Source organism: Taudactylus pleione, unplaced genomic scaffold (genome assembly GCF_031769625.1).
Source record: "Taudactylus pleione unplaced genomic scaffold, aTauple2 ptg000282l, whole genome shotgun sequence".
Taxonomy (NCBI): Eukaryota; Metazoa; Chordata; class Amphibia; order Anura; family Myobatrachidae; genus Taudactylus; species Taudactylus pleione.
The window spans coordinates 5,946,031-5,973,832 of record NW_028284684.1 but is presented as its reverse complement, the minus strand read 5'-3'; the positions used below and the strand labels follow the sequence as shown (position 1 = coordinate 5,973,832).

Sequence of the window (27,802 nt, the reverse complement as noted above, 5' to 3'; positions counted from 1 at the left end):
CCTGAAGATGAAAACTGTGACCAACAACCTTTCCAGAGATAAGGACACCTGCACTAGCTCCTAAACTGAGCAGCGGTATCACCTGAGCCCAGATCTTCTCCTCCAAGACAGTTGTAATAGGATCCCAGGGAGTAAGATCAGGCATCGGTTTGTGGCCAAAACTAGAAGCTGCTGAAGGTAAATCCAAAAATACCAACTGCTTCGAAAGTGCAAACACTGTCTGAGTGTGAGCTTTAGCCGACTTAGAACTCTGGCCCTCTCATTTCACGTGCATCACCGACCAACCCAGGCTTAAACACTGCACTTGGAAATTTAACATGACACTTAACACAAGTAAACATTTTCCCCCTTTACCTAGGATTAGCCTTTGGAGCGTTTCCTTTCAACACAAGATATAGGGACAAAGAACTAAATAACAGAGCACACTTGCAAGTTGAAAGTGAACTGTTCAGGTTAGGCAAAAGCTAAGCTTCGATCATAAACCATAATGACCTAGCCCTCATCCAATGGCGTATGTCAAGATAGTGGTGACTGTAGAAGAGAACACTTTTCATAGGAAGAGAAGCCAAGACCATAGGAGGATTGCAGCATTACAGAGATCTAGCTGCAGTAAACTGCCCTAAAATTAGCAACCAAATGAAAATTAGATTGAATTTAGCAGGAAGAAACACTTTAGAAGTTGTTCTGAAGCTGGCAACAGACATAGCGATCTGCACACAATGAGCCGATGTGTACGATTTCCCTTGAAACTCTCCCTGGCAGCTCTGCACACGACCTGCACACGATTTGGTGTCCAATCTTCAAACGATCTCTCCTGCATCCAGACTTTCATACTGCATCGTGTCCCAGATTGTCAGTTCTGCCCTACTGCACGACAGATCTGACGATGCGATGTGCAACCAACAGGGACGCGCATCGCATCGTGAGTGGGGACTCACGATTTGGCCATATTTTACACGATCTGTCGTTCCAATGTGTCAGAATCGGCCAGATCGGGTAAAATATCGCTGTGTGTGTGGCCAGCTTAGGTCTAGTAGATGCCCCCTAAGCTGTTTTGGCTTTAGTATACAAAATAACCTGATTGCTGCTGCAGTATGAGGCTGTAGTGAACTCTTTCTCCATCTAGGCACATTATATAAGGGAAAATGTATGCATATGTGCATGTAAACAAATGTAATTAAAAGACTAAAATAGACATGAGACACATGAAATAAAGACAGCCACAATGTTTTCCCACTCCGATCACTTATAGAAAAAATATACGGTACATGAGGCTCAACAACTTTTTAAGGGGAAAAAGGGGGAAAAAGTTTTTTTTACTTTGACCAACATGCACATTCTTATGATAAAGGATATTTTGTTTCTTAATGACCCCCACTGTATATTGATTTTATTTCTGTGTATCTTTACAACTGCACTGCAACTGCATTTTAATAAATTGATTCTTTCCAAAAATCGGGGCTTTGGGAGGACTAATCAGAATCCAAGAGATTGCAGTTAGTGATTAGCCCTCCTGATAATACTGCCTCCTGTCTATATTACATTTCCAGCTATCCTATTAATGTATTTCGTTATTGTACCCTATAAATACTCAAGCATTTATTTTTAAGTAAACCGGGATCTACAGTTAGATAATCATATGAAAATTTCTACAAGATATAAGCTCCTAGTATTTGGCTAGGTCGTTCAGTGGGCCCTTGAGTAAACAAAAGAACATATACACAGTATAGACACAAGCTGGTGAGGCCATGTGTTCTCAGGCACTGATGGGATAAGAGGTAGCTACAGTATAGCAGCATGGTTTTAATTGGAAATGATGCAAGCTCAAAGGACAAAACATGCTTGTTAAGTTTAACTTAAGAGACACAGTATGTTTAGACAGGTCAAATAATTTCAGCTAGTGTATTGATATTGACTGAATGAAATTAGGGTTTCTTATCACAGACCTCGTTTAGACTTTCTGGATCTGCGGTGTACAGAGCGAGAGCTCTCTTTGAAACGTTCGCAGTTGACTTCAGGAAAGGAATGCATACAAATAAAAGAAGAGGAGAACATATGAAGCTGTTCAAAGTTCTACTTTCAATCTAGAAACGCTCAGCTGTGAAAGTGAATTTGGCTGATTAACGTCAGATTTGTTTTTCTATGGAGAATAAATTAATTTCATAGAGTGGTAAATAAGGTGTATTCACTAACACAAAAATATTGCAAAAACACATCTAGACATCTAACTATAGGCAACTGGCAAACATGCATTAAACGTTTGCCAATTTTCTTTTTCAGATATGTATAGTAGATTTGTTTTTTTTTGTTTTTTTTAAAAAGTTAAAAGTATAGCTTGAAAATAATCACTACTATTAATTTATTAGTTTATTTAATAATTTGTAAATTTTTGGTTTGGAGCATGGTCAAAAGAGAAAACTGCAAACTTTTTCCAGCTTCTTGATAAGGAAAGTGTGGAGTAAATAAAATAAAGAGATTTTGTCAGCCTTAATTGAAAAATGTAAGCACTCAGCAATGCAAATTAAAGCAGAGGATTTCTCCTAGTTTGGAAATATTTGAATTTATGGTGGTACCACTTTTGAGAAAAGTGCTGTCCAACTGGCAGCCAGACTGCAGCTTTTATCATGGGTGACCAAGGAGAACAAAAATATAGACATCTAACAGTGGAAAGTGAATTGGACAGCACTATTCTAAAAGTGCTCACTAGGAATTCCAAACAAAAGGCATACACAAGGCGTGCATAGGCCGGCGAAGGACTTGTATCCCAGGACATTGCAGTAAATAAAGTTAGTCGCTGTAACAGCCTGGGGAACAGCCCAACAGAACTTAGGAAGGTTTAATTTACCTACCAATTTTTTCTACTGGAGTATTCAAAGGTAGGAATCCTTGTTTGAGAAGCTGGTCCATCATTTCTTCATCATCAGTTTGAATTTCAGAGACCATATTGCATGGGATATAGCCGTCTCTGCCACAACTTTCGCCACGATAAAAGCCATCAGAGTCTTTATCACCATATACCTGAGAATAAGTTGGTGCTCAGAGAACAATGGTACAAGAGCCTTTTACAAGATCCATTTACATCATTCATGGCAGGTAATTAACCAGTAGTTACCATTTACTCAGAAACCCGCCAAAATCATGTCTTTCTGTAATCCAAAGATTTTTTCATCAATAGTTTTTATTGAATATTTAAAAAGATACAAAACAAATAGAAGAGGAAAAAAAGGGGGAAGGGAGGAGGTACAAAAAAAGAGAAGGGAAAGGAAGAAGGGTATATAATCCACACATGCAAATATTGTTTACCAGGTCAAACTCCCATAAAATTTTAGTTTGGTTTTGTCTGCAGGACTATCGCTGAGAATGGGAATACCAAAAACGGATGTGCCTGCTGGAATTACCACGCAGCACCTTCAAAAGAAATACAGGTGTGGGCATACGTAGTGGGCCACTTTCCGTAACCATGCTAGTCACCCAATGTTTAATGGCATAATATGTAAACAGTTTACTTGGAAGGAAGATGGTATTGAAACTGGATGTGGGAGAAGAGGGAAAAAGCAGTAGTACCCAGAATGTCTATGATACATCTAATCCCACTAAAGCACCAAGCCAATACCCTCAGGTCTGGAATCAAGTGAAATAGAAAGACAAGGAGAGGGCATCAAAAAGCAGGGAAATATAGCATTACACGCATGGACAGAGTCCAAATTATACAGGGAAATGTAATAGTTAGCAAAGGCATTAGCTATATCCAGCGGGTTCAACAATTTCTTACCTTCCAGATTCAAAATATACCTAATTCTCTTCCTACAGTAGCTTGACGAGTTGTGAGCAAGGAACCTGCCAGGTTTATTACCTAGGTTATAGAATTTTTGATGAAGTTTTGTAAGGGCACCCTTCATGCAGGATAGGAAAAACTTTTGGAGTCGATTCCCAATAAAAAACAACTTTCTCTTAAGGAGGGTTGAGCTCTATCTAAGGAAACTACCTGTACTAAATGCAGTTCCAGTTCATTCTGTAGGTCTAGGTACTGTCAACAGAGAAGAGAGACAGTTTGAATGGCCACTTCACAAATAAAGGCTTGAAGGGTACATGAGGAAATGTCTTGGAGAGAGTTGGTGGTATGATAGGAGGCAAGAGCAGTCTCAGACAAGGACAGTAAGTATTCTGGAAAGAACCAAGGTTTAGGAAGGGGGTCTGAATGTTAACTCCGGCCCATGTCCACGTAATAGCTGTGTGGTCAGACCAGACCATAGGGATGATCTGTGACTTGAGTGTGTTGAAGCATCCACTTATGTAGTAAAATCAAGTCAATGCAAGAGTATGAAGAGTGTACATGGGAGAAATATGTGTAGTCCTTAAAAAACCCGATACATATCATAAAGGTCATACTCTGCAAGTAGATTTCGCAGAGACATAGACAAAACCACACAGGGTTCACAAGCTGCAGAGGAGGGCACTAGGGACTAGTTTGGGGTATGGAACAAGGTTAAAATAACCCATTATAATTAAATTACCCTGTCTGATCTCCTGAACAGCCTCAAAAACCCACTGCCAAAAAGTAATTGAGCATATAGAGAGAGACCATAGTAACCTTGTTATCAGCTAGTGGTCCAGCTAGGATGCGATATCAGCCATTCTTGTTTTCTATTTTCTAAGCAAGAATGAACGTCACACAATGTAATAAGATTAACCCCCCCAGCCCATGCCATTTGAATGGTCAATTTACATAATATGCAACCTAAAATATAGTGTCTGTTAAAATTTGGGGCACTACAGAGGAAAATGGGTTTCCTGGAGGGACACTACTTTATCTTTATAGTCATGGAAGGTTGCCTATGGGTGTTTAGAGAAAAAAACTTAACCATAGGGTTGGGGAATAGGGAATGCAGGGGAACTGAGAGATAGAGACAAGAACGGAGAAGTTGGCATGTAACATGTTGTAATAATTACAGTTTTATGTGGACTAATAAAAAAAAAATACAGAACCGGTATGTAAACTGCTAAATATTGGTATGTTACCACCATTGTGGCAGTGAGTGTGAAGGCCAGAATGGAGGTTGCTGACTTTGCTTGGCATAAGGAGAATTTGATTTTGATCCATTTAATCGGCACTTGCATATTGTGAGACTTTGTAAAAAATAATATCAGACACACAAATAATGGGACTGATTCAGCAAGTGCAATGCTGAATGCAGATTCCTGATAATTGGGAATCTGCACGTGTGCAGGACCCGTATTGCAAATGTGCAGAACAGGTCCTGCATGGCCACACGCAGCCTCTGCTATGGCTTTGCCTGATTGACAGGCAGAGGCTTTAGAGGGGCGGTGTGGGGGCAGCCAGCATTCCCGGAAATGGGGAGTGTTGGTCTCGTTTTCTGGGAGTGGCAAGTCCCGGGGTTGTGTCCATGGATGCAGTTTCCTGGCCTCGCAAGCCAGCCAACTTGCGTAAGTGTAGGTTTACTCAGCTGGCCAGCGGCCCGGCACCATCCACCATCGTGACTGATGGTTGCGATTGTGAATCCAGCCTGCGACCTCGGTTGCGGTGCTGGGATCGCAAATGCAGCAGGGGGTTTCATACACCTCCTGCTGCAATTGCATATTAGCAAGGACTGAATTGCAAAGCCGCTGCTTTGCAATTCCGTCCTAAGCTGTATCATCCCCAATATTCATTAAAATGTTTATGATTTAAAGTAATAGTTTATTAGCTAGTGGTACACCAGGATTATGCAGACAAAGATGATGGGAAACCACACTATATGGCATGGGAATCCTTTATTAGGCTGTTGATCTAAAGCATGCAGGAGAAAACAGTTCATCTCACATTATCAACTATGTGGCCAGGAAACACTTCAAAGGTTAAAATAGCAGGGAATTAAGGGCAAAAAGATTGCACATAACTAAATGTAAGATGGCGATCGTATTATATGATTTTTGGTACAGAACATTCCCCAGTCTTCAGACACTTAAGCAGACCAACTGCTTAAAATAAAGCTTTAACAGTAACATCCAGGGGTGTCAGAACGATTTCATGTTGGGGGGCAACATAAAATTGGAAAGGTGTCAGAGCACACAGACCGACCGGTCAGAGTGCCTATGATGACCCTTGTTTACCACTCTAAAGCACCGACAATGGGCACATTATCGTCATAACTGGACTATGGAAAGATGGAAGAAGGTGGCCCGGTCTGATGAATCACTTTTTCTTTTATATCATTTGGACGTCCGGGTGCATGTACATCGTTTGCTTGGGGGAAGAGATGGCACTGGGATGCAGTATTGGAAGAAGGAAAGCCAACAGAGGCAGTGTGATGCTCTGGGCAATATTCTGCTGGGAAACCTTGGGTCCTGGCAGTCATGTGGATGTTACTTTGATACATACCACATACCTAAACATTGTTGCAGACCAAGTACATCGCTTCTTGGCAATGGTATGCCCTGATTGCAGTGGCCTCTTTTAGCAGGATAATGGTTTAAGGAACATGACAAAGAGTTCAAGATGTTGACTTGGCTTCCAAATTCCCCAGATCTCAATCCTATCTCTTGCTAACGTCTTGGTTTCCAGATACAACAGAACACCTTCAGAGGTCTTGTTGAGTCCATCCCTTCACTGGTCAGAGCTGCTTTGGCGGCAAGAGTGGGACCTACACAATATTAGGCAGGTGGTTTTATGTTATGGCTGATCGGTGTATAATGTTATATGTTACTGATTCCAAAAAGAAATATATATCGTTCAGTGTGTATGCAGTGAACGACCAAAGATGCACGCTCCCGCGGGTCGTTAACGATGTCTTTTGTCATCCGTACATGCAGGCCAATCTGACGATATCATCAAGAATTGCCTGTTCAGAGATGTGGCAGGATGACTTCATTGAAAAATATCTTTAAAGATATACACCCAATATCGTTTGTCCTGGACTACAGAAAGGTCAAGGGAAATCTTTCACCAATATCGTTCATACAGCACATAGTCTAGCGTGTATGAGCCTTAAGGCTGTCCTTTAGGGGAGGAGGACCGTCGCCGGAGCAGCATTGGAACAGGGGGTGATGGGTTTATAGTGGCTGGGTTGGGGGCCACAGTAGGGGGTAGGAGGGGCAGCCAAAGAATGGTTGGAGCCGAGTGGTGGGTTGTAGAGACTGAGGTGACCCGCAATATGCCGTGGCCATTAAACAAATTATATATATATATATATATATATATACAGTCAGGTCCATAAATATTGGGACATTGACAGAATTTTCAGATTTTGGCCTCTATTCACCACCACAATGGTTTTGAAATGAAACAAACAAGATGTGCTTTAACTGCAGACTTTCACATTTAATTTGAGGGTAATTACATCCAAATCGGGTGAACGTAGGAATTACAACAGTTTCAATATGTGTCTCCCACTTTTTAAGGGGCCAAAAGTAATGGGACTATCAACTCAAAAGCTATTTCATGGACAGGTGTGGGCTATTCCCTCGTTATTTCATTATCAATTAAGCAGGTAAAAGGTCTGGAGTTGATTCTAGGTGTGACATTTGCATTTGGAATCAGTTGCTGTCAACTCTCAATATGAGATCCAAAGAACTGTCACTATCAGTGAAGCAAGCCATCATTAGGCTGAAAAATCAAAACAAACCCATCAGAGAGATTGCAAAAACATTAGGTGTGGCCAAATCAACTGTTTGGAACATTCTTAAAAAGAAAGAACACACCGGAGAGCTCAGCAACATCAAAAGACCCGGAAGACCACGGAAAACAACTGTGGTGGATGACAAAATAATTATTTCCCTGGTGAAGAAAAACCCCTTCACAACAGTTGGCCAAATCAAGAACACTCTCCAGGAGGTAGATGTATATGTGTCAAAGTCAACAATCAAGAGAAGACTTCACAAGAGTGAATATAGAAGGTTCACCACAAGATGCAAACCATTGGTGAGCCACAAAAATAGGAAGACCAGATTAGAGTTTGCCAAACAACTTCTAAAAAAGCCATTACAGTTCTGGAACAACATCCTATTGACAGATGAGACAAAGATCAACTTGTACCAGAGTGATGGGAAGAGAAGAGAAGGAAAGGAACTGCTCATGATCCAAAACATACCACCTCATCAGTGAAGCATGGTGGTGGTAGTGTCATGGCATGGGCATGTATGACTGCCAATGGAACAGGTTCCCTTGTATTTATTGATGATGTGACTGCTGACAAAAGCAGCAGAATGAATTCTGAAGTGTTTCGGGCTCATATTCAGTCAAATGCTTCAGAACTCATTGGACAGCGCTTCATAGATGGACAATGACCCGAAGCATACTGCAAAAGCAACCAAAGAGTTTTTTAAGGCTAAAAAGTGGAATGTTATGCAATGGCCAAGTCAATCCCCTGACCTGAATCCGATTGAGCATGCATTTCACTTGATGAAGACATAACTGAAGGGAAAATGCCTCAATAACAAGCAGGAAGACATTTGCAGTAGAGGCCTGGCAGAGCATCACTAGGGATGAAACCCAGAGTCTGGTGATGTCTATGCGTTCCAGACTTCAGGCTGTAATTGCCTACAAAGGATTTGCAACAAAGTATTAAAAAGTGAAAGTTATATTTAGGATTGTTTAGTTTGTCCCATTACTTTTGGCCCCTTAAAAAGTGGGAGGCACATATAGAAACCGTTGTAATTCCTACACCGTTCACCTGATTTGGATGTAATTACCCTCAAATTAAATCTGAAAGCCTGCAGTTAGATCACATCTTGTTTGTTTCATTTCAAAGCCATTGTGGTGGTGAATAGAGGACAAAATATGAAAATTCTGTCAATGTCCCAATATTTATGGACCTGACTGTATATGTCCAAATTCCGGCACTCAACAGGTAAAGCGTGAATAACTGTGACGGGTGCCCTCCACAATGCAAACCTGTAGTCAGGAACCACTAAAATATAATCGACCAATGGCTGCACTCCCTGAAAAAGAAATTCAAACACACAGCATAGCTATAGTAGTTGCTACACTATAGCTATGCTGTGTGTTCGAATTTCTTTTTCTCGGAGTGCCGCCATTGGTCGAATATATATATATATATATATATATATATATATATTATATATTCAGCCAGTAACCCAGCACACTCCTTCCCAGAAATTCTGAGTGCCGCGGTGCCTGCTCAGCGGTCTGCTTAAGCGTAATAAAGAAAAAGAAAATAAATGTTTTATATCCTGACGACGGGCGATTAAAGCCCGAAACGTTACAAACAGCACTTGTGTGCTCTTTTTCTTTATTACGCTTAAGCAGACCGCTGAGTGCCGCCATTGAAGGTGAATATATATATATATATATATATATATATATATATATAGATACACACGTACATACAGTGTAGATGGAGATTTTACATAAGGCATGCAGTGTAGAAAGTCACCTTTATTATTTGTCCTTCCTTGAATGGAAGTTCCTCTTCTGCAGCATCTGGATTTGGGGACATGGTTCTTGGGTCATAATCAAAGAGTGCCACAAATATTCTTACGGGATAATCCTCCATCCCACCGTCCGTCTCAGACTCCTCGTACATCTCAGATGAGATCTTCTCCCGGCTGCCATAACTATCTAAAGAAATGTACAACACATATGCAACAATCTTTGTATGTCTACCATTTACCTTTGACCCAAGAGTCAATGAGACTGAATGCATAGTGGTTGTATGCATGACACAGTTAATGTGATGGGATGTTGTGTTGCAGTTTCTACACCCGATCAAGATGATTTATTTTTATTTATGATATTATTATATTGTCCACATAAGCCAACTACATGTCTGTACAAGGTAAGCCTGGTTTAATATGCTTCTAAATACAATGAGCACATGAGGAACACACAACCATTTTAGTACTGGCTGGATATCAGGCACCTTTAAAATGAGCTTTTGGTAGATACAGTATGGGAAGCCAAAGGAAGAAAATTCATGCAATGCAGTAAATTACAGGGTACATACAATGTGGTTGAATGGCAATGATGGACATGAATTTGGTGCTGTCCTACCTTTCTTTCCCCTAAGCTTGAGAACCTATATGCGCTAGGATGGAGGGATAGATGCACTGTAAGCCCTATACACATGCTGCATTGCATGCAAAAGTGCTGGCTATTTAAAAGCAAATTAGAAAAGAACTGATCAAGGCTTTAAGCCTAAAGGGAACGACTGGAAGATCTCATTCTCTTGAGCTAGTAATCTTAAGCTTCATCAGCTGAGACTGATAACAAAATGCTCTGTTGGTAGAGGGAATATAAAATGATTTGTTCAGCCCCAACCAAATACTGTATATCTGCTCATCCTAGGCAGAACCTTGCATCCATTCCTGGCCAGACATGGTTGAAAAGGAGGTAGAAGTTTTTTGTGCATACCGTATCTATCGCCAGAGGCCCTGGTACGCTGAAGAGACCACTTCCTGTGTCCTCCAATGCTGCGATAATAAGCTTCTTCTTTAACAGGTGAAATATTTCCCTCACTACCTGACCGAGAACGACCACCTTCACTGTTACTGTCCATTGTAATTTCTATGGAGAAAAAGGGAAGGAGCCATTAAACATGCTCTATGAGTCTGGAAGAGAGGACCATGGAGACTGGTGCCCTTACTAATAGGGCTTCTCTTCCCATAAATTACGCTTGTACTATATTTATCAAGTAGATAAATTGCTTTGCAAATCAGATTATTTCTAAATCTTAGGTTTCTTAGAGTACTTATTTTGAGAATTCTTGTTGGAGCCCCCTTGAATCCGAGTAAAATAAAAAAACTAGCTCAATTCATTTAGCTTGGCGTTATAATAAAAGAACATACTTTTTGTTATGCAGCATTTAATAAATCACTTGGAATAACACATTATTCCTATACAGATAGGGCCACGTGTAGAATTGAAGACATTTTATATAAAAATTGCAGACATAAAATGCATCCAGAAAAAGAAAACACAGTTTCATGTGTATGCGGGGTTGCACAAGATATGTGCAGCTCGGCAATCTGTTTTAAATGCATCTTCTCCAGAAAGATATATTTAGGTCTATGATAGGTTGTGCTGGTAGCTCAGGGAAACCTACAGTGTTGGGACCCTCCATTATAATGTGCACCTGCGCTAGCCTGTCTAGCTGAGGGTTTAATTTTCTAAGCAAATCACCCTTCTGGGAAGCTGAAGTACTAGGTCTCCTCCTAACACCACTGCTGGGAGCAGCGGTATTCCTAGGGGGGTTCAGGACGCAACGGGTGACATCATTCAAGTGTGTGACACCAAAAATGACAGAGCTGCTCTGCTTTTTAGGTGTCACCCTTTCAGGTGGTATCACCAATCAGCACTGATAGCAGTGATAGATGAATGCACACTGTGGGCCTCATTCAGACCCGCTCGCAATGCGCGTGTTGATCGACAGCTCGCCCCGTTTTGTAGGCGGGTCGGGGAGGTAGCTGGCCAAACGGAGGCGTTCCTGAAGGAAACTGTGGTCACCCACAGCTTAGCGAGCGGCCAGGAGGCTGGATTTTAAAAAAAAAAAACTGCCACCCTGATTCAGAGCGAGCGCTCACTTTTTGCGAGCGCCACTGAATCAGGCCCTGTGTCCAGAGTCTAGCGCAGCTCCAGGAGTGCTGTGCAAGCATCCAGTGTGACAAAAACAGGGGCGTCATTCAACTCACACCTTTCGCAAGCGCCTTTTGTGTGCATGCAAACAATCCACGAGGGGGGTGACAGGGAGAGTAGTAGGCACATTGTGTGACAACACTGGCTGGGCATCAATACACTTCACTGTAGCTAAACTCCATGTGGACTTTTTATTAACTTCCACACTGATTGATTCAGGGCATGCTAGTACTTGTGGTTCTACAAGTGCCACCATGATTTGGTGGCTGTCAGTGTGCAGCATATCCAAGTTTTTTTTTTTATAGATGGCAGTGCATGCTGGGCCCAGTTGTGCCAAGGGAAAATACATAAAATAATTTCTGTATTTCAACCATTTATTACTCCAACAGCCACTAGCAGGAGTGTTTGGAGGAGCCCTTGTGCTTCAGCACATTGCTGATTTTCCTAAGTTGAGTGTCCAATATCCCTAGGGAAGTTAGCTCCGTGCTGAACAGACAAAGGCTGGTTGGCATTATAGAGTCACCAGCTCAGCCTGCCTTAGCCTAGTGCTAATAGCGGCTATTTTGTGGAGACTCCCGTTATTCAGCTCCCCACAATTGTTACTACCAGACTAGGTTATGAGAACTAGTTCTGGTAGCACTATAGTGGGAGGGGAAACCGGATTTCTGTTTTACTATTATTATAAAAAGAAGAAGCAAAATGTGTGCTGATGATCATCATCATCATGCACCAGGGGTTGAGCAACTGCAAGAGATTTGTTTCCCGACAGGCAAATATGTGCTGCTTCCACCTCTGAAAGTGCCGGAATTTCAATAAGACTCCCTATGCATGCTTGCCTCTTCCCTCGCCCCATTCCGTCTCTCCATAGAACATTACTGAATGAAAGATGTGTTTAAGGGGCTGATTCACAGATGTATGCAATGTCAATGTTAACACACATCTTTAAGATCTGCACATACGCAGGAGCCAATCTGGGTCTGCAATGTCGCTTGCAGTGCCCCATGATTGACATGCTGCTGGCGTTTGGGGGAAGCAACAGCCAGTATTCCAGACAACGGGGGCATAATGAAGCCAGTGACTGCATCCTTGGTTGCTGTTAAACTGGGTCCAGCAGTTAATACGATGCTTGTGTCTTCGGATGCAGCATCGGATCAGAGAAGCCTATAGTAAGTGTCTTTTTACAAAAGACGCCTCCTGTAGCTTTGCATTGTTTCGCACAGCCGCTGCATACAGCCATATTCACATACAGACTGTGTGAATAATATGAGATATGGTAAGAACTTACCCTTGTTATCTCTATTTCTACGAAGTCCATAGGGTTCCACAGGATACCTTGGGGTATAGGTGTGACGTCAGTCGCAGGGCACCAAAGAGTTAAGCTTTCAGCCTCCCAGGATGCACTAGGTCCCCCTCCTATACCCCGCCCCCGGGCCAAGGCACCTCAGTTAGTTACCAAGCCATAGGCCGGAGTAGGAGAAGGAAGAGAGAGAACAAAGATCTGGACACATACAAGAATCACATTCTCACCAGAGGGAGACGGAAAACCGGTGACCAGAGCAAAGCCCATCTGCAGCACAGGTGCGACAGGGCGGGAGTCCTGTGGAACCCTATGGACTTCGTAGAAATAGAGATAACAAGGGTAAGTTCTTACCATATCTCATATTTTCTACTTCAGGGTCCATAGGGTATCCACAGGATACCTTGGGGATGTCCCAAAGCAGTATCCTTTAAGGGTGGGGACGCTCCTGTGCAGAAAGGAGAATCCGCCGCCCGAAGGAAGCATCCTGAGAGGCGAAGGTGTCAAACCAGTAATACCTCACGAAGGTATGGACAGAAGACCACGTAGCAGCCTTGCAGATCTGAACTGCCGAGGCACCACGTCGAGCTGCCCACGAAGGACCCACAGACCTAGTGGAATGAGCCTTCAGAGAAGGAGGGACCGGTAGGCCTTCATGAAGATAAGCTTCAGAAATAGCCATACGGATCCAGGCTGCCAAAGTTTGCTTTGAAGCAGGCCAACCCTTTTTACAGAAGCCATAGAGGACAACAAAGCGTCCGACTTCCTAAACAAAGAAGTGCGGTCAACATAAGTCCTTAAGGCCCGCACAACATCCAAAGAGGCCTCACCCACGGAAAGACCCGGTGAGTTAAAGGCCGGAACAACTATTTCCTCGTTAACATGAAACTGGGAAACAACTTTGGGAAGAAACTTGGGCCGAGTGCGGAGCACTGCCCTGTTCCCATGAAAAACCAAGAAAGGGGGTCTACAAGAAAGAGCCCCTAACTCAGAAACACGTCTGGCTGAAGCAACGGCCAGAAGGAAAACAGTCTTAGCTGTTAGCCATTTAATATCCACTGAGCCCAGTGGTTCAAACGGCGGTCCTTGGAGAGCCCTCAGGACCACAGCCAAATCCCAAGGCGCCACAGGTGGAACAAAGGGCGGCTGAATACGGAGAACACCTTGCATAAAGGTGCGCACATCCGGGATTGTAGCAATCCTACGGTGAAACCAGACAGATAGGGCCGAAACCTGTACCTTCAAAGAAGCAAGGCGAAGCCCATGATCTAGTCCCGCTTGCAGGAAGGCGAGAATCCGAGACAGACGAAACTCCCGCGGTGCATAACCTCTCGGTCGACACCACTGGAAGAACATATGCCACACGCGATGGTATATCCTCGCGGAAGACGGTTTCCGAGCTCGTAACATGGTACGCACCACAGAGCTGGAAAACCCCCAGGACCTCAGCATGGCCGTCTCAACAGCCACGCCGCCAAAGACAGCCGAGTCAGGTCCGGGTGAAGACAAGGACCCTGAGACAGAAGGTCCGGTCGTAGCGGCAACCGCAGAGGACTGTCCACGGACAGACCCTGAAGGTCTGAGAACCAGTGCCGTCTGGGCCACGCGGGAGCTATCAACAGGAGCGTCCCTCCTTCCTGTTTGAATTTCCGGATTACCCGTGGAAGAAGGGAGACCGGAGGGAACAGGTATGCGAACCTGAACGTCCACCGGACGGACAGAGCATCCACCAGAGACGCCCCTTCGTCTCTTGTGCGAGACCCGTACACCGGCAACTTGTTGTTGTGCCGGGACGCCATGAGGTCGATTTCTGGAAGACCCCACCTGTCCACCAGTAGTTGAAAAACGTCCGGGTGCAGGGACCATTCCCCTGGATGAACGTCCTGGCGACTTAGAAAGTCTGCCTCCCAATTTAGCACTCCCGGGATGAAGACCGCTGATATGGCCGGAAGATTGCGCTCCGCCCAAACCAGGATCCGAGAGACCTCTACGAGAGCCGCCCGACTGCGAGTTCCTCCTTGCCTGTTTATGTAGGCCACGGTGGTAGCATTGTCCGACTGGACCTGCACCGGGTGACCCTGGAGAAACCGCTGTGCCTGCAGGAGAGCATTGAAGACCGCACGGAGTTCCAAGATATTTATTGGAAGCTCCGCTTCTGTCGGTGTCCACCTGCCCTGGAACAAGTGTGGACCCGAAACTGCTCCCCAGCCCCGAAGACTGGCGTCCGTTGTCAACAGGACCCAATTTGGAACCCAGAACGGACGTCCCTTGTTGAGGTGGGTCGTCTTTAACCACCACGCAAGGGACAGGCGAACCTCCGGGGTGAGCACAATCGTCTGGAACTTCAGAGACTGAGGCAGCCCGTTCCACTTGGACAGGATCAGGTGCTGCAGAGGTCTGGAGTGAAACTGGGCGTATTCCACCATGTCGAACACCGACACCATGGAGCCCAGTAACCTCATCGCCGAGTGTAAGGACACCCGGCGGCTGTGCAGACAACTGCGCACCCTTGACTGTAAAGCAGAGATCTTGTCCTCCGTCACGAAGATCCTTTGCTGTCCCGAGTCCAATAATGCTCCAAGATGCAGAATCCTCCGAGACGGGATTAGAGTGGACTTCTGCCAGTTGATTAGCCAGCCGTGCCATTGCAGCAGTGCAATGGTCAGGTCCAAGTGGTGTAACAGGAGCTCTGGAGATCCTGCCACCAATAACAGGTCGTCCAAGTACGGCAACATGCGGACTCCTTGCAGCCGCAGAGAAGCCGCCATGACCGCCATAGCGTCCTGTAAGTTCAATGACACCATGTAGTCCCCAGGTTCCAGCGCCAGAATGATGGACCGTAGGGTCTCCATCCGAAACTTCGGGACCCGCAAAGACTTGTTGAGTGCTTTGAGGTTGAGAATCGGACGATATGACCCATTGGGTTTCTGTACCAAAAAAAGATTTGAATAGAAACCCTGGCCCCTCTGGGAGAATGGAACAGGCACTATAACTCCAGCCTGGAGCATAGTGTGCAATACCTTCCGCAGCTCCGTAGCCTTGTTCCGGTCTGATGGTAGACCCGTGGTGAAGAATCGAGCCGGGGGTCTGTGCCGGAAGGAGAGGGCGTACCCGTGAGAGACCACCTCCAGAACCCAAGTGTCTGTCGTAGTGAACGACCAACACCGGGAGAACTGCAGCAGGCGGCCTCCCACCCTGGGATCCCCCAAGGGGAGACCCGGACCGTCAGGCCGCAGGCTTGTCATCTGGCTTGGGGGCCGGACGTCTGGTACTCCATGCCTGTTTCCGGGGCTTGACCGATTTCTTAGGGCCAGCCTGTCGAGGAAACGACTGTGGTTTGGGCCTGCCCTGGGCCCTAGATGACCGAAAGGACGATGGTCCAGAACCAGAAGGAGCAGCGGCCGACGGGAGACAAGCAGATTTGGCTGCCGCCAGCGTGGCCACAATCTTATCCAGATCCGGACCGAAGAGAACTTCTCCGGTAAACGGCAACGCTTCCAGACCTTTCTTGGATCTGCGTCCGCCTTCCAGGATCGCAGCCACAAGGTGCGACGAGCAGCTACCGCTGCTGAAGAAATTCTAGACACCAGAGTACTAATGTCTAGAGCCGCCTCGTTGATGTAGGTGGCCGAATCACGGAGATTGCCAATCAACTCCGCCTGTTCGGCCGGACAGTCGGATTCAAAAGAAGCCTCTAATGAATCCGCCCAGCGCTCCATCGCTCTGGCAACCCAGCAAATGGCCATAGCCGGCCGTGCTGCCCCCCCTGCAAGGGAATAAGCAGACTTCAGGCAGATTTCTACCTTGCGGTCCGTAGCATCCTTTAAGGGTGGACATGGATGGCATCGGCAATGTGGCACTACGGACAAGACGGGTCACGTGAGAATCCACCTGTGGAGGGGATTCACACTTAGCAAAATAATTATCCGCGAACGGATAAGCCACCGCCAGGCGTCTCTGCGGCTGGTATCTTTTGCCAGGTTGTTTCCACGCCTCCTCTAAATGGTCCACCAACTGACCCGAAAGAGGAAAGACTGTGGCATCGCCCTTCACATCTTTGAAAAAGGCATACTTAGATTTAGCCGCTGGGGGAACTTCGTCCTCAATCACCAAGGCTGTGCGGACCGCCCGAATAAGTCCAGGAATATATACTTTGGACTTAGCATCAGCGTCCTTAGTATGGAAAGGTTCCTGATCGTAAGGATCCAGAATCTCCCCATCATCAGACGTCCCTTCGTCATCCTCATAAGGAGCGGACAGAGACGCCACCGGCCTTTTATGAGGCCGCATCACAGACTCCCCTTGCAACACATCCGACAAGTGCTGTACAGAACTCGTCAGGGAGTTAACCCACGCTGGCTCCTGAGAACCCGGGAGCGGGGAAATAGGGAGACTGTGGGGTACCACCAATTGTCGTGGGAACCCCTGCATGGGTGACGACACCACAGACTGCTGGGACAAACCCATCGGAGTAAACGCGGGCTGCGGAGCTAACTGGCCCACTAAAGCTGTTAACGCCTGAGCGAAACAAGCCCAGGGCGGCTCCTGTACCGGTGCTGTAACCGTAATAGGCCGCGCCATGGACAAACACTGCCGGCAAAGGCCCTCCGCGCTACCCTCCCCCTCCGCTAACGGTACTTTGCACGTGGTACACTGTAGCCGGAGGGGAAAATCACTTTCAGACATGATGGCACCACGTATGTGACCTCTCTCACCAATTAAGTATTAAATAGGCGAGAGACCACCCTGCAGCACCGCACCGCAAGGGCTTTAGCAGAAAGAACAGGGACAGTAATAAAGCTGACAGTTTAGAGAAGAAAAGTTACAGGCAGCGCTAGCACAGTCACATACAATGCAGAGAAATAACAATTCCTGCACTAACAGCGCTGATCACTCAACTACACAGACACAGGGCCTGGTAGGACACAGCGCTGCATACACAGACCTGAGCCACAGCGGAGGAGAGGTATGCGGGGGGACCCAGACCACGATGCTTCCTTCCAGACTTCCAGCAGCGTTCACCATGCGTTGCAGAGAAGATGGCCGCCGAGGAGCAGAGAGAAGCTGGCCTGGGGGAGGAGCGCTGACACAGGACCAGTCAGCACAGTGCAGAGAGGGCTGTGTGCAGCGGGGGAGGCGCCGGCTGTGAGACAGGGAAGGCGCGCTCCCCTGGCATGCATTTAACCCCTGGGACGCCGCAGCGCTACCGCTCTGCTGCGGTCCGCTGTCCCAGGGGGTAGTGGAAGCGCAGGTTGGTCGCCTGGCTCCACGCTGCAGCCAGTCCCCAGGGAGCCCCCTGCCTGGGGACTTAGGACCATGTGATCAGCGGGGACCCACCGCGGAACCCCGCTGCTTACCTCTGTCCCCCTTGAATCCGGCCATGGTCCGGAACATCTGGGGTCACCGCTAGCTGTGACCCCAGACGCCCACCAGCATCCCCGGATCAGTACCGGCGTTCTGGTACCGGCGGGGTGTAGGGAAGACAGCATGGACGTCAGGACTGACTGTCCATGCTGTTCATCCAGATGTGCAGCCACAGCTGCATGAAGAAAAAGCTTCAGGGGCTCTTCTAGCCCCCACTCCAACAGGTGCACCCGACTCCGGCCGGGCACCAAACTAAACTGAGGTGCCTTGGCCCGGGGGCGGGGTATAGGAGGGGGACCTAGTGCATCCTGGGAGGCTGAAAGCTTAACTCTTTGGTGCCCTGCGACTGACGTCACACCTATACCCCAAGGTATCCTGTGGATACCCTATGGACCCTGAAGTAGAAAGTATACATCTCTGAATCACCCCCTAAGTCTGTATAGGGACTTGGGGCCTTATTCAGACCCACTCGCTAGGACGCAGCGCCAGCAACCAAAGTATGTAAATCACGCGATGGCTAGCAAGACATTAGCACGCCCACTATGTCTTGCCGTGCCGTCGAAGTATTTAGACACCCACCAGCCTGTCACAAGACACCCACTTTCCCTGAGTAACATACGTTATCTCCAGGAAGTGTATTAAACAATCAGTAACATCGAGTAACATCATACGCAGCACTTGTGGCTGACCATACCCTACCGCAAGTACTGCGAGTTCTGCAGTGTGTAATTCAGCCGTGTGCCGTGTATGCTGACGCTGCATCTTAATTATGCACGCCTCTGAAACGGCGTTCAGACGCACAGACACGCCTGCTTTCGCACCACCACACCCCCATTTCAATAGACCACCCCGTCACCACCCACAAACTGCTCGTCCTGTCACTCATTCCAGCGGGGCGTCTATATAAAGTGTGCGAAAGCTTCCCGATCGCATGGACTGGTTCGCGCACGTATACTGCAACTTATACGCATGTGCAAATTGCGAACATCGGCATGCTACGTGCGAACGCATCCAAGCGAGGGGGTCTGAGTCAGGCCCTTAGTCTTACACACATTTCTTGCAATATGGAGATGCCTATATGATGTAGAAAAACAAAACATACGGACTTATATCCAACTCTACACAAGGCCCATAATGTATATTGAAAAAGTGATTTCTATAAAATGCACATATTTTACTTCTGACTTTGTAAATGTCTTTGGTTCCACTGGAATAACATACGGACATGGAACTTTGCGACAACACGCTTGGGCTTTGACAAACTTCTGAAATGACCCAAGTGGATGGAATGGTTATGTGCCAAGTGAGTTGTGGCATCACTAGGACAAATCTACCAGAAAAGTGGAGGAAAATCCTGCTGCAAATGACAACCAAAAGCAACCCACATACTGTACACAGACTTCTGTATCTATGGGATATCTCAATAAGTGGGATCAACAATAGCTTAGCTATATTCATAAGATTTGTGGCAAAACAATCACTACATACAGTATTGTACATTTAGAGGTAAGGGTATTTAGGTATAACAAATATTTATGTAGCTAGAGTTCTGTACAGGATTTGTTAAATAGTACAAAAATATACTGTATCTAACGCATCATCAAACTATGACACTTAGGAATATATATCCAAATTCATAAAGGGCTAAACTAACTAGGCAGTCACAGTTTATGTAAGTTTAAACTGCATGAACTACCATCACTCTTAGAAAGTCCTATTTTATTGTATCTAAGGAGTGAGCCATTTTGGGGTCTAAAGCAATTTTTACAAGAATGAACTATGGGCTTAATTCAGCAAGGAACGCAGTTGTGTATATGCACGCAATCGGTCGATTAATTTGCTCTGCGCATGCATAGCAGTGCGCGTGTGTGATATAGCAATTGCGTTGGGAACTGTATCTGCAGAGGCTACGCAGACCCAGAGTAGAGTGATTGACAGGAAGTGCCGTTTGTGGGTGGTGACGGGGGGTGGTCGGGCGAACGCAGGCGTGCCAGTACATTTCAACGCTGATGCATGGGCGTGCATAAATTGTCCACTGCGTTACCTGATGCCTCATAGCGTGCGCAAAAGTTAGCAATTCCTGAGTGAGGTCTGGGCTTCCTTAACTGTGCATATGGGTCCGATGTTACTCGATGTTACCGATTGTTTCGTAATGTTACACGAGTATACGGATGTGAGTAAGGGGAAGTAGGCGTCCTTATGTCAGGCTGCGTATGCAATGTGAATGCACACATTTAAATAGCACCGCAGATAATAGCAATGTAGGTGCGTGCGTATATGCAGAATAGCGTTCCTTACTGAATCAGGCCCTATAACAATTCACTAGAAACCAGTAACACCATATTAATGAGGTACGGTTTTATGCTGGATACACTACGGATCGGTAAGTAGACCATCCGAGTGACCAATTGGTAAGCTATACACACTTAGCAATCGGTTGCTCGATATGTCTGGCCTGACATGACAACTGGGTGGGTATTTAAATTTGTCCGCCCAGTTGTGGTGACAGCGGTCCCTTCAGCCAGTGTACAGGGCACCCATACACACATGCAGATGCACAGATATTTCTTTCAGATATATTGGCATCGGATATGCTACAGGGCCAACCTGATATGTCTATGAACAATATTGTTCTCATACATATCGAGTGTACACAACAGCCGATGAACTTGCGATATATCGTTCGTCGGTTGGACAAACTAAATATTGACAAGTGTGTACCCAGTATTAGTGAATTGATAGTCTGTCTTTTGTAAAATCTAGTTTCTATAATAAATGTATGTACTATACACCAATGTCAACACTCTTGGTAATTATATACTACTACATGTCACTAAATATGTGTCTGAATGAAAGCTAGAAAATGGTGACTAAAAAAGCTGGGCCCCATGCATGTATATCACCTCTCTGCACATTGGAGGAAATTATTGTAAACATACAAATAAATGATGGAGGAAAGTACAGTTTAGCAACTGGCTCTATTACATCTAAAATCACTGATAGAAAAGCACAGCTAGCTAGACATGGCATCATACATAAAGTGTTATATGAACTCGAAGTGAAGATGGCGACATATGAAGGGATGTGGTGATGAACATAGGTACACCATATAGTTGACATACAGAATAACTTTGCAGTGTAATTACAGTAGGTGTGTAACATCATACTTTTTGCATATCATCCAGCTAGTCTTTACAGGGGCCTTATGTAGCAGTAATTATTCATTTTATGTCAAGCTTAGCCATAGTGTGGTTACTTACAAACTGCTGAATCAATGAGGAATTCGTTTTCATCAATCAAGTGCAAGTTAGACAATAAAAACAATAGTCTGATTGGTTGATTGTTAATAAATAAATCACCAGTTAGGTTATATTTTCCTTTAGTTACTTTTTGTATGTATCAGGATCCATTTGGTAAATAAAGCCTTCTCATTGGCTAACGGGATCTCAGATGTCAGCAGTGTGTGATTGTTATTTCTTCCATGTATATGATTGTGTTTGCCTAGACCTTGCACTCTGTTGTCTCTGCCAAATGTAGTAAAATAAACATTAAGCGATATATTGGTTGATATATCGTTCCAACGTAGATATATCGTCCATATTGCTTGGTGTGTACCCTTAATTGAGCGTTCATGTGTGTCGGCAGCGACGTTGTCCCATCTGATGTGCTGAACGTCAGATGGGCCGACCAGGCTGATGACGGCATGCAGGTGAATGCTGGTTGGAAGGGTATATTGCACAGTCATACACCAAATCTTGCAGTGTGTACAGCCTCCAGATATATACTTCTATCAGGTTGGCTGGGATACACGTCGTTCTGATGTGTACCTGGCCTTAGCCTGACACAGTTACCATGCGCAGTGCTCTTTATGGCATCAAAGTATGTCCATAAATCAGTAAGCATGAAAAGAGGACTTTACAGAGCATATAGGGCCTGATTCTGACTCGCACCCACTGCCAATGCCGGGCAAAGTGGAGCCACTTTCTTCATCTGTGCATGCATATATGTTGCACTGCCCATGCAGCCTGATAGCATGTGCACAAAGTAAGGTTTGCGACTGAGGCATATGGGAGATCCACGACCTAAGAAATTTGTTTAAAATGTAGTGGGCATTTCTAGGTGGTAACTGGAAGGTGGCTTAGCGCATGCATGGAGATGCACGTTAAACAGCCATTCTAGTTGTGCCATGCCATGGAGTGACTTGGTAGCGCTAAGTGACTTTACAGCTTCAAATGCATCTAATTTGCAAAGTGATGTGAATAGGATTCACAAGAAGCTTCTGCTGATCAAAATGATAAGCAGCATGCCTATATTGTGTGTGTTACTGCGGTTATATCTGTGTGCCAATTACTATGTTACAGTGTCAGTGGCTGTGCAAATAAGATGCTACAGAATCGCACGATGCTCATGTTTAATGCGACTTGTAGCGCACGGAGGTCAGATGTATTTCTGCATCTATGGATGCTGACAGTGGGCATCTCAGTCCTTGCACATTCGTACGCACAGATGTATACCAGGGAAGGGCCTTTTAGCGGCATTTACATAAAGTCGCAGGAGGGCGACCACCAATAGATACAGACACAGATGTGGCTGCGTCCGGCTCAGAATCGGTACAGATTGAGTCTCCCATATCCAGAATGCTTGGGACCAGGGGTATTTTGGATATCGGAATATTCTGTATTTTGGAATATTTGCATATCATATAGAAATGTCTTAGGAATAGGGCCCAAATATACACACAGAATGCATTTATGTTTCATATACACCTTATACACACAGCCTGCAGGTAATTTTATACAATATTTTCAGTCATTTTGTGGTTCAAACTAAGTTTGTGTACATACATGAAATTCATTTATGGTTCATATACACCTTATAAACAGCCTATAGGTCATTTTATACTTTATTTTTAATTATTTTGTGCCTTAAACAAAGTTTGTGTACATTGAACCATCAAAAATCAAAGTTTTCACTATCTCAGTCAAGCTAAAAATATTCTGTATTTCGGAATATTGGGATATGGGAGACTCAACCTGTACCATAGTGGGGATGTCACTGTAAGCACAGCCTTATTGCTTGCACCTAATTGACTGAATTTTGCTAGGAGGGGTTTTATATGTAAGAAAAAGACAAAGGTTACACCCTACAAATGGTTTTGTCCGTGAACTACTGTGGGCACCTAAGTTTGTGGGCAAGTGAACAAAACTACAAATGCAGTATAAAAATTGTCAGATCTGAGGCAGATCCAGCCTGCTACACATGCTTCCCTACTCTACTGGGAGACTCTTAAATCTGGGGAAGCCCTCCCAGGGAGGTAGACAACACTTCTGCATCCTACCTACTTCTCCTGTGAAGTGAGCAGGGTTGAAATGACGTAATTTGCCGGGAATGGCATCACCAAAGTTATTTCAAGATTTTTTGACATGGGTCCAAGTGCTTCTCTGGGAGGAGCAGAATTCGCCCCATCAAACTTACAAGAAAATCCCAGTATTCCCAACTCTGAGGTGGTGTAAGATACCAGTTATTTTGTGGAGTAGAAATGGCTGCGTGTGATTATGTATAACAAGAAACGCCCTGAAAAAATGTGTCACTCATCTCAATAATCTTTCTGTCTCCACCCCAAAGCCACTGGGTCACTGACTGATATTGATTTAACTCTCTCTCTGTTGTACAGATTCATTTATCAGCTTGTATAATTTTTGTATACTCCTTAACACATTTTATATTAAATTGGTTGATTTTCAGTGTAATTTTCCTTGTATTACACTACAAACACTTGATTGTGCCATATAAATAACAAAATAATAATAATAATAATAATAATAAAAATCCACTGTGTCCAAAGAACACAGCATTCTGCAGCTATACTGAAAAAGTACACAAAGAGAAATAGCATAAATATTAACGACTTACTTATTTCATTAGCTGCTAAAGGGGACTCTACATATACATTGAAGTAAACTGTATTATTGCTTTTGTCAGTTTGCAGCTAATAAAATTCTGCCCTCTATGACATACAATTCCCTCTCTTAAACCACGCAGAGAAGAGGAACAGACACAACATAATACATAACGCAGAAATCTATCAAACTAACCAATGGATGGAACCATCATGGGTCGAGGTCTTTGTGGCACTGTACTACCATGAGAGAACCGTCGGGCTGGGTGATCCACTCTTTCCATTCTTCCTAAAGTAGAGTGATTTCCTAGAAGCTGAGCACAGACAGAAAACACAATCAGTCTATACTACACACAAATGCATAATAAGATCATTTCAAACTACAGCTTAATGCGAAAGCCATAAAGACAACAAAACTTTTTTTAATTGAAAGGTTAGCTGAACAATAACATATACAGTAACAGTGGAAGGTACCTTTCGTATGGTACATACTAAAATGTTATTCCTTAAACATGAAATAACAACCTGTGTCACACACATTACAGTAAATGTTGGAGAAAACGTATAAACCTAAACATAAACTGTAAATGCCCAAACCACTACAGTATCTAGGAAGAGTGAGATTATACAAAGAGTGTGAGAGGTCACGTACAGCTACTGGAAACTGACCATAATATAAATCCACAGAACCACTGTGACATATATATAACAGCTCTTCAACAGACATGATACAGTGATACAACAAACACTAAACATGAAACATACATTCTGTTTTAAATGTATAACATAATAAATGTACACCTGTCACCCTTAAGCAATACCTTTTTTCTCAATATGCTATACCAATGCAATGTTTATGTTACATATATATATATATATATATATATATATATAATATTTATTTTTCCTGTTCCTAATAGAAATGATTGCCCTTGAGTAGGTGACATGACCCCATAATTCTAAAAGGCCCAGTCAAACTGATTTTGGGGAGAGGACAGACAAGGTGATTATGATGCAAAGTTTTATCTCATTGTAGAAAATTCCAGATTTTTGTGTCTATTTTCTTTACCCTATTTCTTCTCTAACTCTGATATCAGATTCACTTCTGAATACTACTGTAGTTACAATTCTATGCATGGTCACTGCAACAAAAAAAAATATATAGGATTTGGCTCGCAGAGTAGATTTTGGAATGTAGTATAAATTTTGGGTTCAGCTAAACAGTCTTTTATATATATATATATATATATAATTATATACAGTGGTCGAAGTGGGGCGGTATACGGCGGTATGACATACCGCCACTTCCCGGTCCCACTTAATTTTAGATGTACAAAAGATTGCACCAGCGCTGGGATCCAGTATGGGATCCCAGCGCTGGAACAGCGGCGGCAATGTGTTAAGATGTGTCCCGCAGGGGACACATCTCAATCAGTGCAGTGGAGGCGCTGACATGTAGCCGGGACAAAGTACCTGGTCCCGGCTGCACTGTAAGCACCACGTACTGGGCAGCTGCCAGCCAATCACGAGGCTCGCAGCAGCCAGCCAATCGCGGGACTCGCGGCCGCCAGCCAATTGCAGGGCTCGCAGCCGCCAGCCAATGAGAAGCTGCTAAATGGCAGCTTCTCATTGGCTCGCAGCGGCGCCAGAAAAACTGGAGGGAGACCCGAGGATCCCGGTGGCTCCACTCCAGCAGCGCAGGTAAGAGAGAATTAGAGAGAGGGGAGGGTGTGAGAGAGGGAATAGAGAGAGGGGCAGACAGAGGCAGGCTAGCTATTGTAGGGGGTAAAAGAGAGAGGGAATCAGTAAGGGCAGGGTGTGAGAGAGGGGAGCAGGCAGGGAGAAGTGTGTGGGGGGGGGTTTAGAAGTACAATGGAGTGATATGGAAGCAGGGGCCCATAGGGGGTGGGGGGAAGATTCAATCTCCATACCCCCACCTCTAAATTACCACTTCGAGCACTGATTATATATATACTTTATTGAGATAATGTTTCCCTTAACAAAAGGTTAAAAATATATATATATATAAGAGATTGAAAAGTAAAAATTATATTGCAATTGCAAACATAAGTTCAAAGACAAGTGGGAACTAGAGTGCTATCTAGTGACCAGATCACAACAAACCGTATGCTAAAAAGGTTTACTGAACTACTGTAACAATCCAAAAAAAGAATATAATGGGCCAAATGTAATAGGTTATGAATTTGTAAAAAATGCGAGTTTAACACTTTACTCACAAATGTAATGGGGTGCGACTGTAGAAAAACTCGCATTTATCAGGGTTTACTATTACTAGCAAAAAAGCAGCTCGCATCTAGATGTTTTCCTATTCTCTAGATAGAACTCGGGCAATGTAATAGAGTGCAAGTGCTTCACTCGCACATATTATTGCCTGAGAAATCGCAAAAACAATAGACCTGCTTCAGGCTAGTGAGCAGGTCAGAGATACATGCGTGTTTCTGTGTGTACATATGAAAATACTTATAAAAAAAAAAAAAGACATGCACCCTCTCCCCAGAAGCATATCCAGCCTGGGCTCTGTATAGCCTGTGCAAATTTTAAAATACAGGGGACAAAATGTATAGGCTGCTCCTGTATTTTAAGAACCAGCACCAGGCTATGTAAAGCCTGTCCTGGTTCTAAAAATACAGGGGACAAAATGCGCAGGGTTCCCCTGTATTTTAAGTACCAGCACAGGGCTTTTCTGATCCGTTCCTGGTTGTGAAAATACAGGGAACAAGACGAGCACCAAACTTTTTCTAGCGGGGGGTGGGGGGATGTAATGCCACAGCCAGGGAACCCTTTCACCAGGTCCCCCGGCCAAATCATTACCCCTGACCGCTAGTCAGCCCAGGTCGGGGATCCTGGGGAGGTGGGGACCGCCCAATAAAGGGGCACCCCTCTCCAGGACACCCCAGGCCTGGGCTGATAGCCCGGGGCTATCCCTGGCCGGTGGGTGTTGGGTTGATGGTGTAAATATTGTCTTTTGCAATAAAACTAAAAAGGGTTTCCCTGGCTGTGGCATTTACCCCCTCTAGAAAAAGTTTGGTGCTGGTTATGGAAATTACATGGGACCCTACTCGTTTTGTCCCCTGTATTTCCACAACCAGGACCGGATCAGAAAAGACCTGTGCTGCTACTTAAAATACAGGGGCCCCCTACGCATTTTGTCCCATGTATTTTAAAAACCAGCACAGGCTGTACAGAGCCCGGGGCTGGTTATGCTTCTGGGGAGGGGTGCACATAATTTTTTTTTTTTTTAAACACACAGGCAGAAGCCTTCACAGATCTCACTGATCTGTGAAGGCTGCTGTATAACTCGCACCTTTTAATGCTAGTCGCATTAAAAGGTGTGAGTTTACATAGGCATATACTCTAACAGATTCGCATAGTGTAGTAGCCTCAAGCTCAAAAGCTCACAGGCTATTATATTTGCGAGTCCCGGCATCAACTCGCACCTTCAAAAACCGTGAGAAGGTGCGAGTTGGGTTTTGCCTGTACACTCGCACCCTATTACATTTGGCCCAAAATAACTGGTACGATTCTTGAGCTATTTTGCACTTTGCCTTCTAGGTTGCACGTTTTAGTTATTAGTTATAGAATATATCGGAGATGCTCTGAGGTTTATAGTCTTTAAAATTTTCAAACAAAT

The 27,802-nt window shown here is 44.7% G+C and overlaps 1 protein-coding gene across 6 annotated transcripts in view; it reads right to left on the bottom strand.

Annotated features, from left to right (window-relative positions):
* The window catches only part of RIMBP2 (RIMS binding protein 2), a 575,178-nt gene that overhangs the window by 33,698 nt on the left and 513,678 nt on the right, over positions 1 to 27,802 (bottom strand). For 4 of the 6 annotated variants that reach the window (XM_088482099.1, XM_088482100.1, XM_088482101.1 and 1 more), the window contains 5 exons: positions 24,347 to 24,464; positions 10,370 to 10,522; positions 9,393 to 9,577; positions 2,850 to 3,018; positions 1,947 to 2,012 (listed from right to left, as the gene is read on the bottom strand). In XM_088482099.1, the coding sequence (XP_088338225.1) occupies positions 1,947 to 2,012; positions 2,850 to 3,018; positions 9,393 to 9,577; positions 10,370 to 10,522; positions 24,347 to 24,464 (691 nt within the window). The remainder of the gene's footprint in view (positions 1 to 1,946; positions 2,013 to 2,849; positions 3,019 to 9,392; positions 9,578 to 10,369; positions 10,523 to 24,346; positions 24,465 to 27,802) is intronic. The other 2 variants (XM_088482105.1, XM_088482103.1) reach the window with 1 other exon arrangement.